The 16,199-nt window shown below is 36.7% G+C and overlaps 1 protein-coding gene and 1 long non-coding RNA gene across 7 annotated transcripts in view; one reads left to right on the top strand and one right to left on the bottom strand.

The window, feature by feature from the left end:
* Positions 1 to 16,199, top strand: part of LOC108447031 — a 96,933-nt gene that overhangs the window by 75,483 nt on the left and 5,251 nt on the right. For 2 of the 3 annotated variants that reach the window (XR_001862392.1, XR_001862391.1), the window contains exon 4: positions 14,406 to 16,199. This exon is cut by the window's right edge and continues 422 nt beyond it. The exons of the other annotated variant lie outside the window; for it this stretch is intronic. This is a non-coding gene — a long non-coding RNA (uncharacterized LOC108447031). The remainder of the gene's footprint in view (positions 1 to 14,405) is intronic. 3 annotated transcript variants of the gene reach the window in all.
* Positions 1 to 16,199, bottom strand: part of LOC103616591 (sodium channel protein type 2 subunit alpha) — a 69,484-nt gene that overhangs the window by 48,085 nt on the left and 5,200 nt on the right. For 2 of the 4 annotated variants that reach the window (XM_008634791.2, XM_017735646.1), the window contains exon 1: positions 298 to 673. In XM_008634791.2, coding sequence (XP_008633013.1) covers positions 298 to 570 — 273 coding nt within the window. In that variant the 5' untranslated portion in view covers positions 571 to 673. Of the gene's footprint in view, positions 1 to 297; positions 674 to 16,199 lie in introns of those variants that run through there. The other 2 variants (XM_017735645.1, XM_017735647.1) reach the window with 2 other exon arrangements.

The raw sequence follows: 16,199 nt of genomic DNA, 5'->3' as shown, positions 1-16,199 counted from the left end.
TTCAAATGCTTCAGCATTCAATCAGATCTGAAGAGATTACAGAACATTTAATACAAAATCCATTAACTAAAATACCATAGCATTAGACATTAAAAGAAAAGTGCCCTTTAAAAAAAAAAAAAGAAACTTAAGCAAGAGTTACCGTTGTCTTTTTAGTGCAATTAAAATAATTAACATGATAGCACCTACTGCATAATAATTTCAACCAGCACTTCTGATCAACTCCCCAGCAGACCATTTATCACTTTATAGTTCAACAGGAGTGTTCTAATTACACTCTTAATACAAAATACTTACTTTTTTATTCATGTAATATGGGTCCAGGTCCTCCAGGGGTTCAGACACCATTCCTGGAGGAATATCACCATAAATAAATGGCAGTGTCTTTCCTGCCTCTAAGTCATTATTTGGCTTTGTGTGATTTTGTTCATGACCAGCATCATCTGTAGGCTCATCTTGGTCACAATGAAATTTTTCATCAGCAATACGTTTTTCAATAGCTGCAAGAGATTCTTTGGTGAAATAGAAGAAGCTGTCAGGTCCTGGTGGTAACAGCATTGCCTGCGCCATCTTTTCATTCTGCAAATTTTAAATGCTTTTCGGCTCTTGTGCAAGAAGATCCTAGGAAGACATGGAGGAAAAAGAAGAAGAAACAGAAAATCACACCACCAACAAAATCCCCAAATAAAACCTTTTGGCGTAGTCAGCATCTGCCTCTTTTCTCTTTATAAAGCCCTGTGGCAAGAAGTATTTCAATTAACGGTCAGATATTTAATAGAAAATTAGCAACTGGTGACAACATGGCAAAGAGATAGAAGTTAAGATGTAAAGAAAAAAATAATGAAAGAAGAAAACAGATCAAATTTTCCTACAGTTTGTTAGCTCAGGTCAATACCTCACAACAAAAAAAAGAAAAACATTCTCACTTTCCCTAGCCTAACATTAAGTTACCTTGTCATGAAAAAATGTGTTAGCACAGCTAAGTAGTGCAGTCAATGGTTACAACCTCTAACATACTGATCTATGCATTTTTGGCACAGCACCTTAAAAAACCTTGCATTTATATGACAAAAGTAGAAAGAAAAAACATGCTATTTTTATTCCTCTCAATTTCTGATGGCAACATTACTCCATCTGGTGGCTTATACTATGATTGCTAAACTAACGTTTATATTATACTATTAGGTACTACACAAACACCTTCTATATTTAAAGCCATATTCACAGGCAGAAAGCAACCAGCCTGAAGTTTAGTCTTCCCCTTTTAGGCTTTCTGATTGGTATCTACCTGATTTTTAATTGTAACTTTGATGGCACAATCTCCATAATTAAGGAAGTTATGATGAATTAAGAGTTTTAGATTTATATAAAAAGCACAGCCTACTCAAAAGTACAGTATTCTCCTGGAAACCAAGGATATTTTCAAAATACTTAAAAATAATAAATTCATTAAATTACAACAATCACTAATTGATCATTTCTTTCTAGATTATATTTTCTACAGTGAGTGTATAGTTAACACCTAAGGGTGCAGTATCTTCAGAAAAAACCAATTTTTTGAACAGACACGAGATGGAATCCAGTCCCACTTGCTGACAGTCATTAAGCGTTGTAGCCTTTGTCAACACAATGTTGTGGTGAGTTGACCTTGGCTGGCTGCTCTCCCACTCACGCTCCAAAAAAGGAACTGCATAGGGGAGAATGAAGTGAAAAAGCCCAGGTATTAAAATAAAGACAAGCAGATCATTTACAAATTACTGTCATGGGCAAAACACACTCACTTGGGGAAAAAAAAAATTATTGCCAATTAAAACAGAATTGGATGGTAAAAAATAAAAATCCTAAAAGAATTTTCCCTTTGCCTCTTGTTTACAAGCTCAACTTTACTGTTTTACTTTCAACTTCTACACCTCCTCCCTCCCCAAGAAGCACGGGGAAGGGCAGGAATGGGGGCTGGCGTCAGACCATTGCAGTTCTTTGCCACTCCATCCTCCTGTTTTTCCCTTGATCCAGCATGTGTCCCTCACACAGGCTGTAAAGCTTCAGGATAAGGTTGCTCCAATGTGGGCTCTGCACGTGCCTCTCCCTCTAGAAATACTCACTTTCTCCAGTACGGAGTTCCCCAGAGGCTGCAGGTTGGGTATCTACTCTGGTACTGTCCTCTACGGACTGCGGGGAAATACCTGCTTCAATATGGCCCGTCCCACAGGCTTCCAGGGATTTTCTGCTCCAGCACCTGCAGCCCTCCTCCCACTCCTGTTCCCCTGACCTTGGAGTCAGAGCTGTTACTCACACTTCTTTCCTCACACTGACCTGTGGCGTTTTGTTCTTTTCTGAATGTGTTTTCTCTGAGGCATTGCCATCCTTCCTGAGCTGTGCAGAGGGCAGCCCTGGGCTCTCTGCACGCAGCCTGTCTGGCAGTCCACCAGCCCTGAAACACCATGGCCACTGCTCAGAGTGACCACAGGCCTCACTGTCAAGAGGAAAAAACTTAAGGCAGATTTAGATGATGGCAAATGTTATAGGCTCCTGCCCCCACAAAAGGCACAGAGTGAGCCAGTTCTCCTGACCCCAGTGTGTGTGGTGAGGATGCACTGGGAAGGAAAAATACTGATGGCAGACATTTTCATGAAGTGTAAGAGCTCCAAATTCAAATAACCCATGACACAGTGAATCCCAGATGTCTGCCTCTTCCATGTCAACTTTTAGGTCAACTTCATGTTAGTTGAGGATATTTTCTATTTTAAAAAATTTTACAGCAGAAACTAGATTGCCATGGATACGCAACCCATCATGCAAGCCATCTCTTCCTTAAAATTTGTCAGTTGAGGTTATGGACAGACTTCAAATCCCTGCTTTTTCAGCTGAGCCACAATAGGTCCAAATCTTTGGCAAGTATCACATTTTTCATGTCAGCTGCTAAGCACTTTACAAAAACACAGACAAGTTTTTCCTCTGGAAAAGAAAGCCTGAGAATGCCAAGTCTTTCCTTATTTATTTAAAAATGCATAATCTCATCTGATCCATCTTAAAGCAATTCACCGTTTTCAAATGCAAGATTTGATTGTTTAGCCTTTTGGGTCAAATCCTTCTCAAATCCTTAGCACCAGTGAACCTGAAGATCTGCCCAGTCATACTTGGACTGAGAACCAGCTGTGTCTCAAAAGGTACTTTTCCTTCAGAAGGTGAATGACACCAGTGGCTCTAAATACCCAAGAAACCTTCACCAGAAAAAAGGGAGAGAGATCTGTCTTCCAAGGAAGAACACCAGGACCTCTTTCCATAAGCTTAATTTTTACCTAAGAACTAAAGTAACACAAGTATTACTTGGTACCTTCAGGTCATTTATTTAGCTTACAACTTTGGGTTTGGTTTTTTTTATAAAATGGAGGGTGAGGTATTATCTGCTTCTTTATTTGTAAGCTGAAATTCACAAGAATTTCCTTAGTGCAAGCAGCCAAGTCTATACATATTATTTTTTAAGTCAAGGGGCGTTCTTACTAGTAGGGCCTTTTTCCTACACGAAGGTGGTAGCAGTATTAACTTAAATAGTAGGTTTTCCTCAAAAAAAGTCATTCCTATATAGTATATTACCAGTAGTACATGTATTGTAACAGATTCTGAGGACAGCACTTGTAATAAAATTTGTATTTCATGAATGATGCAAACAACAGTGAATGCCACTGTAAGTAGTCTACACACACTCAGTTATTATCTAAAATGGCTAGATGGTTGCACAAAATCTTTTAGAGTCTGAAGAGACAAGAAGTAAGATCTACAGCTATTAGACCAACTTCTATCTTATAACCAAATCAAACAGGAGCTTTACACACGGTGCTGCCCTGTCACAGTAATGTTGCTCTTTACAGGCTAAATAAAAGATAAGATTTTCAGCACCACTACACACCACTGACCAGTCCACCACACCTATGAACAAGTAGGAGCACACTTGGCAGTCTAAGAAATACATAGGCAACTTTGTGCTTCAATGATTATCAACAAGCATGTCAAAAACAAAAACCAACCAACCAAAACCAAACAAAACGAAACAAAAACAAACAGAGAAAAGGGAGATACTCAAGGAGAATGCAAATATATACCATAACATTCAGTTAGTCTTTTAGAGTATGTTCTCATTACTTGGATAAAGACTCTACAAAACTTTAAAAACAGTTTTCTAGTCAACGTTAGGCATATAGACTTGGAAGGTGACGAATACAATGCCCACAGAAACTACTTGTTATCAAACATGTACTTGAAAATGTCACTAACTGTTATGTCTGTCTATGCATTTAGGCTAAATTTACTCTTTAGAGGTCTAAAATGCGTAAAACTAGAAGTTCATGGCTGTTTATTTTACCAAATGCCACTACGGCCTTATGGCAGTTTTTCTGAGTTATTGCAGTTGTTATCAGAATGAAAACCAATCTTTCCGCTTGCATGTTCATATTCCGCTGGTTCATTCAGCAAGGCTTAAGTGGTACCCTTAGGGCTGAGATGAACTCCAGCATTTCTCTCTAGAGACACCACAGCCAATGACTGCAGCACAATTCTCAATGTTAACACAAAACAGAAAAAAATCATTTTCCAATACACGACAAATCTCTTCTGTGAATGTTTTATGCTAGCAGCCTAATCACTGCCCATGCTTGGAAAAAAACCCACACCTATTAAACACTTCTCGAGTTACAGTTCAGTGACTGTTTCCTTGTCATGACTTTTTTAAAGTACTGCAAATATATAAATGTTGTAACACTATGGAAGAAAGTGGTGCTGTTTATACCGTTATCTCATGCAAATCAGTTTACCCAAGAAGGAAACTGAACAAAAAAAAGCAGGATGGATTGGTTTAATGACTTAAATGTGTCTCTTTCCTGCAATTTTGATGGTATTTGTATTACAAACTAAGAGGTAGTAGCAATCAAACCAGAAAACATATGACACGAATCCTGAAGAAACTGTTACCCTTCCCCCCAAAAAATCTCACAAAGGTCCTTCTGAAAGCCCAACATTAAAAAATCCACCATCAGTAAAAAACAAAACCCAATACATAAATCCCCATTTTCTCAGCTTACTGTTAAGAAATAGGCTTCTAGTCTTTCATGGCTATGTTGTGCATGTAAGCCTGAAGAGAGACTCTGTCCATCAAGCGGGACAGAAAATTCAAATTACAAATGAAAGATTACAGAAAACTACTACATACCACAGACTCTGCAGTAGCACGGCACTAGGAAGAAACTCCTGGGGCAGGAACGAGCCAGTTAACAACCTGATATTAATGTTAACATAAATATATTCTTACAGAGTATGGTTGAGTGAGCAAGAATAATTTTTAAATGATCTTTTAGAAAATATTTTTAATATGTGTACAAAGAAGAGCATCAGGGTCATTTATATTAAGCTTGAGGTTTTAAGCTTGAGTCAACCAGGCTATAAAGAAAAGCATGAATATGTAGGTTTTTATTGTTTCCATATATATATATGTGTATTTGTTTTTATATTTATTTTAATATTTGCAAAAATAATGGTCAAGCTCAGACCCAAACCAGTCAGCAACAAACCCTCAGTACCGACGAGACGTGTTTCCTAAACACAGTATTTTTATCTTAACATTTTTCAGAGGTAGAAATAACATATCTGCTCTTCCTACTATATATTCTACAACATAATGATGAATTTTTACAGTATTATTCCCAATGTTCTCTGTGCTATGGTACATTTCATAGTGTTATTTGAGTAACTTGAATAAAGCTTTGTGTACTAAAAAAGCCATACTAATGAAATTACTAAGTCTCAAAAAACATCTAGTTTCACATGTATGAAACTTCATTAAAAATAGGAAGCTACTATCATGACAGGTAAAGATGTTCAGCGAATTTCATTTAGGCAAGTGATCAAATCTGATGAGTCATAAGCAAATTTACAGATATTTTCTTTGCTATGCTCTTTTTTGTGCATTTTTGTATATAAAAGAATACAATTTTTTTTCCAAGGATATTGAATTCTACTATATAAATTAAGACAAACTATTAACTGCTATATTGTCATTATGCAGTGATGCAGGCTTCAGTTTCTGCAGAAAATAAGCTGGGTTTATTACTGCTCCCTCAATATCACAATGCTGTGATTGTTTGCAAAACAAGCAGGACGCTATAATACAAATCCAGAAAATTCTTAGGACAATGGTTTAAACTAGAAAGCATCTGCTCCTAAACATCAATAAAAACTAAAAGGTTTCTGAATTATTTATTGCTCTGTGACTGAATAGATTAGACCTATGCTACATTTCACCCCTGATACTTCTCAACAAAAGATTGTGCCAATGCAACAGCACTAAGTGGGACAGCTCATTTTTAAAGAAAATATTTTACCATGTCATTATTTTGCCTGTAAGTAATTTCATTCTGTATACCTTGTTCATGAAAATAATTTTAAAAACCAAAATAAATGTTTATGGAAGACAGAATGAATTTCTGTTCAGTTTAAGGGATTCTACTCCTTATATGAAACTTGCCTTACATGACCTGTATCAATTCTGAAGGTGTTCTAAACTAGGTCTTTTAATTCAATAGCCTCTGATTTCAATTTATTAATTTACAGTAATACACAGAAGATATAAAAAATATTCATATTGCAGGAGTGAAAAATGTTTAAAAACTGGAGGATGCTACAGCTGATCTTAAAAAAAATTTCTTTAATATAAGCCTATTTTTAGAATCTACAACTGCTCAGAGGCAGATCAGTTTGCCTTTCCTTTATGTCAGAAAATGCACTCATCGGGTGCAGATCTAGGAAATTCAGTCCTCACAAACAAGCAATCCAATCCCCATGTATCAAGCAGCCAACTTGGAACAGAGCCAAGACATAGCAAGTAAAAAACTGTAAGAGGTTTTTTACTATTGGCAAGGCATGGAAGAACTGTGAAAAACATGATACATTGCCAGAAATGTGATATACACATATTTTTATTCTAGCAAGTATGATATTTCTGTTATTCACATGACTACTTGGACATTTTTCCAGACCAGAGAAAAATTGCTCAAAACATCAAGACCCTGCAACTGGTTAGATCCAAATCAGTCATGTAGCCAACTCTCTGCATAACAAGCCTAATTTAAAGTTTCCTCAACCTGTTAACTCCTCTTAAAATCTAAAGACAAGTTTGTATCAGATTTGCTCCTACACTAAGGCTGTTATTCACTTCAATAGCCAATCAGTGCCTCTTACTTTCATGTATTTACAGTAAAAATTCTTCTTTCAGACTTTTCATCTGGTGACATGAATTCAGTGAATCTTTTCTGTGAGTCACATAAATTATACTAATCACTGAAGCTTATTTTTACATTTTTTGTGTTTATGTTACATTGTAGGACAGATTTGTTTTTGTAAATCCTGGTGTTCAGTCTTGCAAGGTTTCTCCTCATTTCTCCAGATTTCTTCTTCAATTTTCTGCTGTTATTTATGTGTCATTTAACAAATTTATGGCAAAATAAGACTTTACATAGTTTCCATCACAAAGCCCTGATAATGCGTGCTTGGTGACCTTTGCTCCAAACCACTTTTTTTATGATGCCAAAAATGATAATATCAAGTTAATTACATTATGACCTTCATCTTTATAAGTTTGGATACTTTTTCTGTATAAACTCATAGCAAAGGCAACCATCAAAACTTTTAAATATTACTTCTATCTGCGGATTGAAACGAGAGTGTATCTAACTCCTTGTTTTGATGCTTAAAAGATAAACAGAAAAAAGGAATATCTCAATGGACACTACATAACAACATACTGCAGCTGCTTAGAGATTAAGCTATGAAACCATACTCTCTACATATATTTTCAAATAATAGTGGTACTTGTGCAGTGTTTATTTTCCTTGCATGCATTAGCTGAAAGAGAGGATGAAGGAAGGGCAACCATCACAAAGGATAAGATTATTTTCTCCACACAGAATTCTTATTGCCCAATAATTGTTAGTTACAAAACAGAATACACCACTTAAACTTGTTTTAGCTATTTGAACTCCTTAGGATGTAACAGGCAGATTCCCAAAACTGTAGTTCTGGGAACAGAGAAAGAAATGGAGAGCTTCTGTCATTTTTTTATAGCTAGGTGCTAGAATTTTCCCAGGAACTCCATCGCTGAACCATTAAGATATATCCCCTGAAAGTTCATTTACTCCCCAGAGAGACTGCCTCAGCAGCAAATCAGAACTGCTGCACAATTTGCTCAGACCTCATAAGTTTGTATTAATGAATTATTGATACAGTACTAAATAAATTAAACACAATTATATTACAAAGTACGTAAACATTGTGTACAGCAAAGGAACCACACACATCCACCTACATGGGATTTTTCATTAGTTCGGCTCTTACAAGTGTCATCTATCGAGCCACATTTATCAGAATGCTCCAAGGAAATCACTCAAAGTTTGTACATGATACCACCTCTAAGTGATTTATTCAAACTTATGCAGGTGATAAATTTTTTAGACTAGACTCTGAAATGGTTCCATTTTGTTATCATTCTGATAATTTCACTGTAAAATTGATTTAAAACTAAAAATATCTTGAATGCCTTACCTCTATCAGATTAAAGTTAATGTATTGAGATCTCAATGACTGTACCAAAACCATGTTTACAGAAATAACTTTCATTAATGCAGTATTATTCTGCTTAACAACCAATTTCATGAAAGTTAGAAGAAAACATCCTGTTTGGTTTTTCCACACAAAGAATGTGTATGTCGTGTCTGAAGTAGACAGGTATAGTTTATATCAACTGCAGCTGAAGGAAAAAAGAAAACAAAGTTATGATAAAAGTTTTGGTGTTGAATTCATAATAACTTATGTAAAATAAGATTGCAGACATCAGCGAAAAATATAGCTTGGTAGGCACCTTTTCAAGGTAGATAGTTCAAAATCCAGCTCAAAAGGAGGCTAAGGTAATCTTTATATAATCTACACTAAGTACAAGTATGTTCAAGGGACGTACTTGAGGTTGCTACCCCATACTCCTGCACTGGGTCTCTCCAGGGTCTTCCAAGGTTCCTCAGTTAATCCTCCACCCACCACATTCCAACCTGCTCCTCATGCAAGCCCAGGCTTCTTTTATCAGCTGCCTATCAGCCTTCAGCACCAGCTGCAGGCTCCAACTTTATGACTTGTATTGTAGGTGGAGCTCTGGAATAATTGCTGTAGGTTATTGCTTGCCTGTTACCAAAATTTCATTCTCCTTTTTGTGCTCTGCTTCAGTACTGGGCCACCACTAACACAAATCACCACTGCAAAGCAACAGTGATAAATGATGCAAAACCAGTACAGCTCCCAAAAAAATGCTGCTGAAAGTTTCCCCCCTGAACAACAAAAGTGAATTAGGAACTTAAATTGAATGAGCTTTTTAAGTTTCCCCAAATCAAAGTTTAAAAAACAGAAGATTTTTTTATATTAGAAAAGTCCTCTTGAATAATAAGAATAAACAAGATACAAATTAGTAACATACTACAGAACACAAACCTATGTTTCACTAGATTTGAAACACTAAAAAATGTTCATGAATCTTTAAAATCTACACTGTTTTCTATCTACCAGAAAGCTCAAAACATTATCATTTAGAGCATAGCAGAAAAGAACATATCAGCCTATAATAGAAAATAATTTTTTTCATTGACTGAAAACCACTAAAATTCTGAAGCAATCTTTAAGCTTATTTGCTCTTATGGATAACATTGGTATTATGACCTAATAAACATGATGGAATTTTATTAGATGTTTCTAACATCTATTTTAAAACTTAGCCATTTAATTGCACTTTGATTTTCCACGAGGAAAGTGAAGACCTCTGTAAAATGGTCAGAGAGCATGACTGAACAGACATACAATTTGGAAGACTTCAGAAAGCCATTGTGCTTTGTTAGTGTTTCATCATGAGCTTTTTAGTCTGAAAACAGCTCTTATGTCAGGTCTTCTCCCTCGAATTTTGGAAAAGATTCTTTTTTTCCTGTTGGCAAATAAGAGAACACAGGAAAAAAGAAGGGCAGGGGTGCAGGGGGAGGAAGAAACCAACTCTCCCACCGAAGTAAATACACAGAATGTGAAAACTGGCTGCAGATTGTAAAAGACATAAAGCAAGTACAGCCAGACCTCTTTCCATTCCTCATTCTTCCCAGACAGGCTCCCTATATCTCATTTAATGGCCTCATTACTGTAATCTGAGTCTACTTTCTGTGCTGGTCTAATTTCCTAGAAAGACTCAGCTACTGTTCTGCAAATGGATACAGGCTGGGCTGATTGGTAAAACCTGGCTCAGTTTATAGCGATGTGGGAGCAAAATTCCCACATCCATTCTAGGTCTTCCTGCAAACACACCAAGAGCGGAAAATGGCATCAGCATACATCAACACAGGCATGTATGGCAGGACGTTCTTCTTGAATAGGTTCACCTGTTAGGTTCAAAAAAGGATTTTGCTCCTTCCAGTATGTTACTGAATTTTTGTATGTATCAGAAAATAATTGTTTATTAATGACATCCATTTAAAAACCCACAGAAGCAGAGTAAGCCTGTAAAACTGAAATGAGAGTTCAGTACTAATTATTCCTTTCATTTCAACAGCCTGAAACACAATGCTGTGTTGGTACAAGAGACTTTCAGGCTGTCAGCCTCATTGACAAAGTTCACTATCTGCTTCCCAGTGAACATGACAGCACAAGAAGGAAAGAGCATATGCTAGAACACTTGCCACGACGATGTTACTTCAAACTGCATTTGTTAATTTTTTGGTTGGTTGGTTGGTTTTTTGTTTTAGTGCCGTTTCAATTATTTAGAAAGTAAAGCTTTTTGTTGTATGGATTGCCTTGTGCTCTGGGATGACCCTGCATGAGCAGGGAGGTTGGACCAGATGACCCCCTGTGGCTCCTTCCAACCTGACCCATTCTGTGGTTTGTGATTGGGTGCAGAATAAACAGCAGCATTAGTGTCACTCCAAAATACCTCATTCCCATGGACAGAACTTTTAGATGGAAGTACATCATCAAGGATTTGTCACAAGAATTAAGTTTCTCCTGTATGTCTTCTTTGGTCCTTACCTCCTGTGACTTGTGTTCCACAGTATGTTACTAGTTTGTCTTGTTAGTTGTCATCTGCATATTCTGTTCTAACCAATCCAATTTATATGGCACATTAATATTAAAAATTCACTTATATTCATGTGCATTTCTGTGAGTTTAAAAACCCACTATTTTTTATAAATATGAAAACTAAGATTGTGTCTTCTCTTTGATACAATAGCTATGGAATAGCCACAGGAATACCCATCAAGTAAAGGTGCCAGGAAGGCATAGACAAATCAAAATGTTTTGGAGATTGAAAGAAACTCCTCTAGCTGAAGCAGGAAATATATATACACAAAATATATACATCTTAACAGCAATGTAGGAACTTGCAGATTACAATTAAGATTACAGACAGCACAGCACTTAGAGTGGACATAACAGAATTAGGGAAAGCATTGATGGCCTTTTCCTCATGCCAAGTTCATGACAAAAGATCCCCAAACAAACCAGGCACTCCCATCATCATCACATCATTTTTAAGCCAAATGTTAACCAAACTAATTCCATGACTATGCCAGTGGCTGAAGTAAAGATCTAGAGAGCATTCCCTTTGGTTTTTCTCCATGTTCTAACAATCAGAACTATTTTAATAAAGAATTGCTTTCTATCACAAGTGAAAGACAAAGAGAAAAGAGATTGTGAAAGAAACTTGGGAAACAGTTTACTTGAATTTGAAGTGTTAGAAAGTGTCAAGATGAAACTAGTTTGATAACCACAGGCCTCTTTCACATTCAAATAAGCCCTGCATTTACTACACTGTTTTGCTCAGTTTTGTTCAGGGGAATGGTTATTTTTAAAAGGAAATTTTTTCTTATGAGCACTGAGTCTTTCCTATAAACAGTGGTAATTCTCTTAGTCTTTATCAGTCATTTTCAGACATTCATATGATCATAAGCCAGAACAAAGGAACTTCAAGGCAGATTTGGCAGTAGTTCTGTCTGGGGCTTGAATTCAAAAGTCTTTACATTTTCTGAAGTATTTGTCCTCCTTTATTCATTTTTATTCTTGACTTTATGTTGTGAGACAGGTCTGCATTCAAATTTGCCAACATCCAGTTGGCAAGAATACAACAGGAGACTTTCTCATACAAAACCCTCACCACTGAAGACTAAAGGACAGCTGGAAACACATCTCATGTTTTCATTTACTTTCCTTATTTACTTGCTTTTGAAAATTACTCCTGTTCTAGACTGTGTAAACAAAAATTACAGACAAGAAAAATGAACTGGATTAGATAAAGCTATTATAAAAAAACCCCACAAGTTATTGCTACCCTTGCACCTGCAGAGGAAATTATGAACAAATAGATATGACAGTATCCTCTAAAAGAAAACAAAACCTGCTGAATGAAAAAGGAAAGACAATTCTGAAATACTAGTTTAATTTCATAATTGATTTTTTCCCACTGAACATGTTTTACCCACTGAATTTAGAGTTCAAAATCAAGACTGCACTGGCTGATACCAATTGCCAGCTTAAAAATTAGTAAGAGGCAGCAGTAAAACACTATATCACATCAGATTATTGAAAAATACTGAAATATTGACAATTATTAATGAAGTATTACCATTAATAGTACTAGAGCCTAGCCAGGGAAATACATTCTACAACCAATTTACCTGATTGAAAATCCATTTTAAAGGATGTCACTGCTTGTACAACAAGAAGCAATGTTCAGCAATTAATGATAAAAGATTGTTGAAGATCAGAAAGAAAAGAATAGACTTCTATGAGCTTTTTCATTATAATCTTTAGACAAAGATAAAAGCAATGTTCTGGTGCAATCCCCTCTTCTGGTCATTGACAACAAAGAATTGAAAAAAAATTCCTTTTTCACCTCAGGTAAAAATACCAGATATCCATATTTCCCCCAAGCATGCTTAAAAATTCAATGATTAAGAATAAGGAAACAAAGTTGATAATTTTATTGACCTAGCTTTTGTAAATTGTGAAATATTCAAAATGTTTGCAATCATTTTATCAGCAGAATGACTACATAAAAAAAACCTGCTAAGTTCCCACTGCCTTATCAGGGTGTGCCACTTGGTGGAAGAGAAAAAACTACATAGAAATGTGTCTGCCAATAATACTTATTCAGAAGTCACAGAACTATCTGCTGGTTTGGAACCACCTTCCTTGAAGCCAGCATTTCACAGCCCTTCTGAACACAGCCCACCTGGACCCTAGGTGCGGTTCAACACATCAGGCTGGACTGGGCTTTAAGCAACCTGATGGGGTGAAAGATGTCCCTGCGTGCCCCTGATGACAGGCCTGCCCCTGTCTCCAGTACAGACAGCTAAATACCCTTTTGATCATTAAGGGACCCACCTCCCACACATGAAAGCACTTGGTAAGAGTTCCTCTTTATTACTACCGCAAGATCAGCACCGGAAACATCCAAAGACAGCCTGATAGTTACCAGTGATCATTCATCATAAAATATAGAGCCATTAGGAATACTTTCAGAAATGACACTTGATAATCATTTACTTTGCACAACAAAGCACCAGATGAGTATAGGCAAACTACAGGCAGATGTTTGAAAATATAGCTACAGCAAGAGTAACTAAAAGTAGTCATGAGCATATAGGGGACACATGTAGACAGATTCCTCATGGAACAGGGGCATGTGATACCCCAGGACAGTCTGGGCAGTCTGGGCACCCCAGGGCTGCTGCAGAAACACCCCTGAAGGGGCCTCAGGCTGCAGATAGGCCAGAAAGACACCTGGCTGCAGGCAGCCTTGAACAGCCTTGGGAAAAGCTACACGCTGGTCGGCTCCCCCGCTGCTTAGAGGCTGTCCCGTGGGAATAGGGCGTGAAGCTTTGTAAAGTAGATATAAGTGAGTGTAAGTAAACAATAAAGGGAGCACGATGCTCAAATCATATCGGTGTTCGTATCGTGACTCCAGCCAGCTCCCCTGCACTCGGAACCACCCCCTGCTAAAGACACAGAGTAAAAAATCCTCCCTCCCCACCCCCACCTGCCCCAAAAACCAATAAAATGCAACCAAAGCTAAATCTAATCTTGTCCCTTGCTGTAGGCACACAACTTTTCTAAATACATGTGCAGTAGTGCACAGTTCCCTAGAACAAAGGAGTCTTTGCCCAAACTGCTATCTTGCTGCAGAAAGCAGCGAATAATTATATTGTGGTTGTGCAATATAAAAGAGAATTGCAAGGCATTCACAGAAAACAATCATTAAAAGACAAGGATATAAAGTTCAGCAGTTGGTTTAAAAAAAGTAATTTTCTTTATTTTACATAATACACTGCCATTTTCTATTTCAGGCAAAAAGAAAACAGCTGTTTCAGTCCAGACCACCAGAGCCACTGTACTTTGCCAGCACTGCGGAATGACATTCAGCTTCAAAACCTTCTGTGTTTCTTCCTTCCCAGTCATAGAGTAGGAATAAATAATTTAATCAAGTATTCATCAGGAGAGGGGAATATCCTATTAGTGTGTGCCTGCATTCTTTCCCCCTCACATCTTTGCATCTCTTAGATCTCCAGAAGTGTACATCGTTCTTTTTAGCTTAGCCAAAAACACAGCTCTATGAGTTTAAGAAAAAAAGAAATGACTATCTGCAAATTCACGTGCTTTCTAAAACTAGAAGTGAATACATACCCATTATAAACATAATGTTACAGCTTTTAGAAAAGAGCCAGAAAATTCACACTGCAAAAGAAACTAGAGAAACGGCACTAAAATACCACTTTTAGAAAAACAGTTACTAGACACTTCTTCAATTAAATACCCATCTCATCTAAAAGATACCAGCAAGCACATATCACCATGATGCAAAAACCATGAAAAAGGATTTTGTGGCTAGCAGCTGATTTGCTGGTAAAGACATTTACATCTCTTAAATTACTTACAAAGGACTACGCTACTGTCATTCATCCAAAGATGGGAGGACATTGTCCTCAATCTGACTGACCAAGAACAGATTTTTAACGGAAAAACTTGAAGATCATCCTTATTTATTATTTTCTGAAAGTTGTAATTTTATTCTTTTTCATCATTCATGAAGTAGTATCTTCACTACAAAGAAGGAGAGAACTCTGATTGAATTTAGTGAAAGGATAAAGATATAGCAAGATAAAAAAATAAAATATGCCTCCAGCAACCAGATGGAAGGAGAATGAAGGAAAGAAAGACAAAATAGGTGATCATGGCTATTAGGTGCTCCAGACCAAAGGACTCTTCTTTCATTCAATTTATTTAATCTAATTTAAAAAATAATCCTTATTAGGCCACAGAAACTTCTACAAAATATTATCAAATATCTCTAAAACATCTTGAATCTCTTCTTGTCTATGACAGTCTTTCTCTAACAAAAAGAACTGATAATTGATCAGTTGAAAGACATATAATAACAATTAAGTCCTTAAGATTGTAAAAAAAAAAATGATCATAACAATTCTCACTAGTTTTACTTCCAAATAAATTCTTTAAAAGTTATGCAAGTCATCACCCCAATTCTGAAGTGCATTTTCCCACCAAAACTGAGGGTCATATTGTTAATAAAGTGAATAACTTGAGAGTAAGTCAAGAGCTCTATTCATAAAAAGACCTGTATAATCTTTTTAACAAGGGAAAAGTAGTAACTCCTTAAAAATACATCAGTTAACCTGCAAACAGAAAAATAAGCTTTCAAGAAATACAATCTGAATCCAAACATAAGTTAATATATTTTTCTTAATAAAAGGGGTATACAATATAGAACAGTAGTCTGCTGTGTCATGGAAATGGCTGGAAATCTCCTGTGTAGGCTAGGGAAGAAATACCGGCTGTGTTGATCAAGGCTATTGTACCTAACGGGATTGCCTGCAGGGAGAGGTCAAGCAAGCTGCTCTCTTATATCCCTAAGACAGACCGAGAGATCAACAGAAGTTCAATACAACTCAGCACCACCACTGTCCTACACAAAAGCTGGAGTCCAAGTCCAAAGGCAGAAGTACTGTAACAGAAAAGAAACTGTATTTTCATTGAGATAGAAGAAAAAAGAATTGCACCATGAAAATTGCTACATCCTAGTCAGTAAGGGGCTCGATTCCTGGATGAGATCCTTCTGACTGCTG

This window comes from Corvus brachyrhynchos, unplaced genomic scaffold (assembly GCF_000691975.1).
Source record: "Corvus brachyrhynchos isolate BGI_N302 unplaced genomic scaffold, ASM69197v1 scaffold255, whole genome shotgun sequence".
NCBI lineage: Eukaryota > Metazoa > Chordata > Aves > Passeriformes > Corvidae > Corvus > Corvus brachyrhynchos.
The sequence above is the reverse complement of the archived record's forward strand: the minus strand, read 5'-3'. Positions and strand labels throughout refer to the sequence as shown.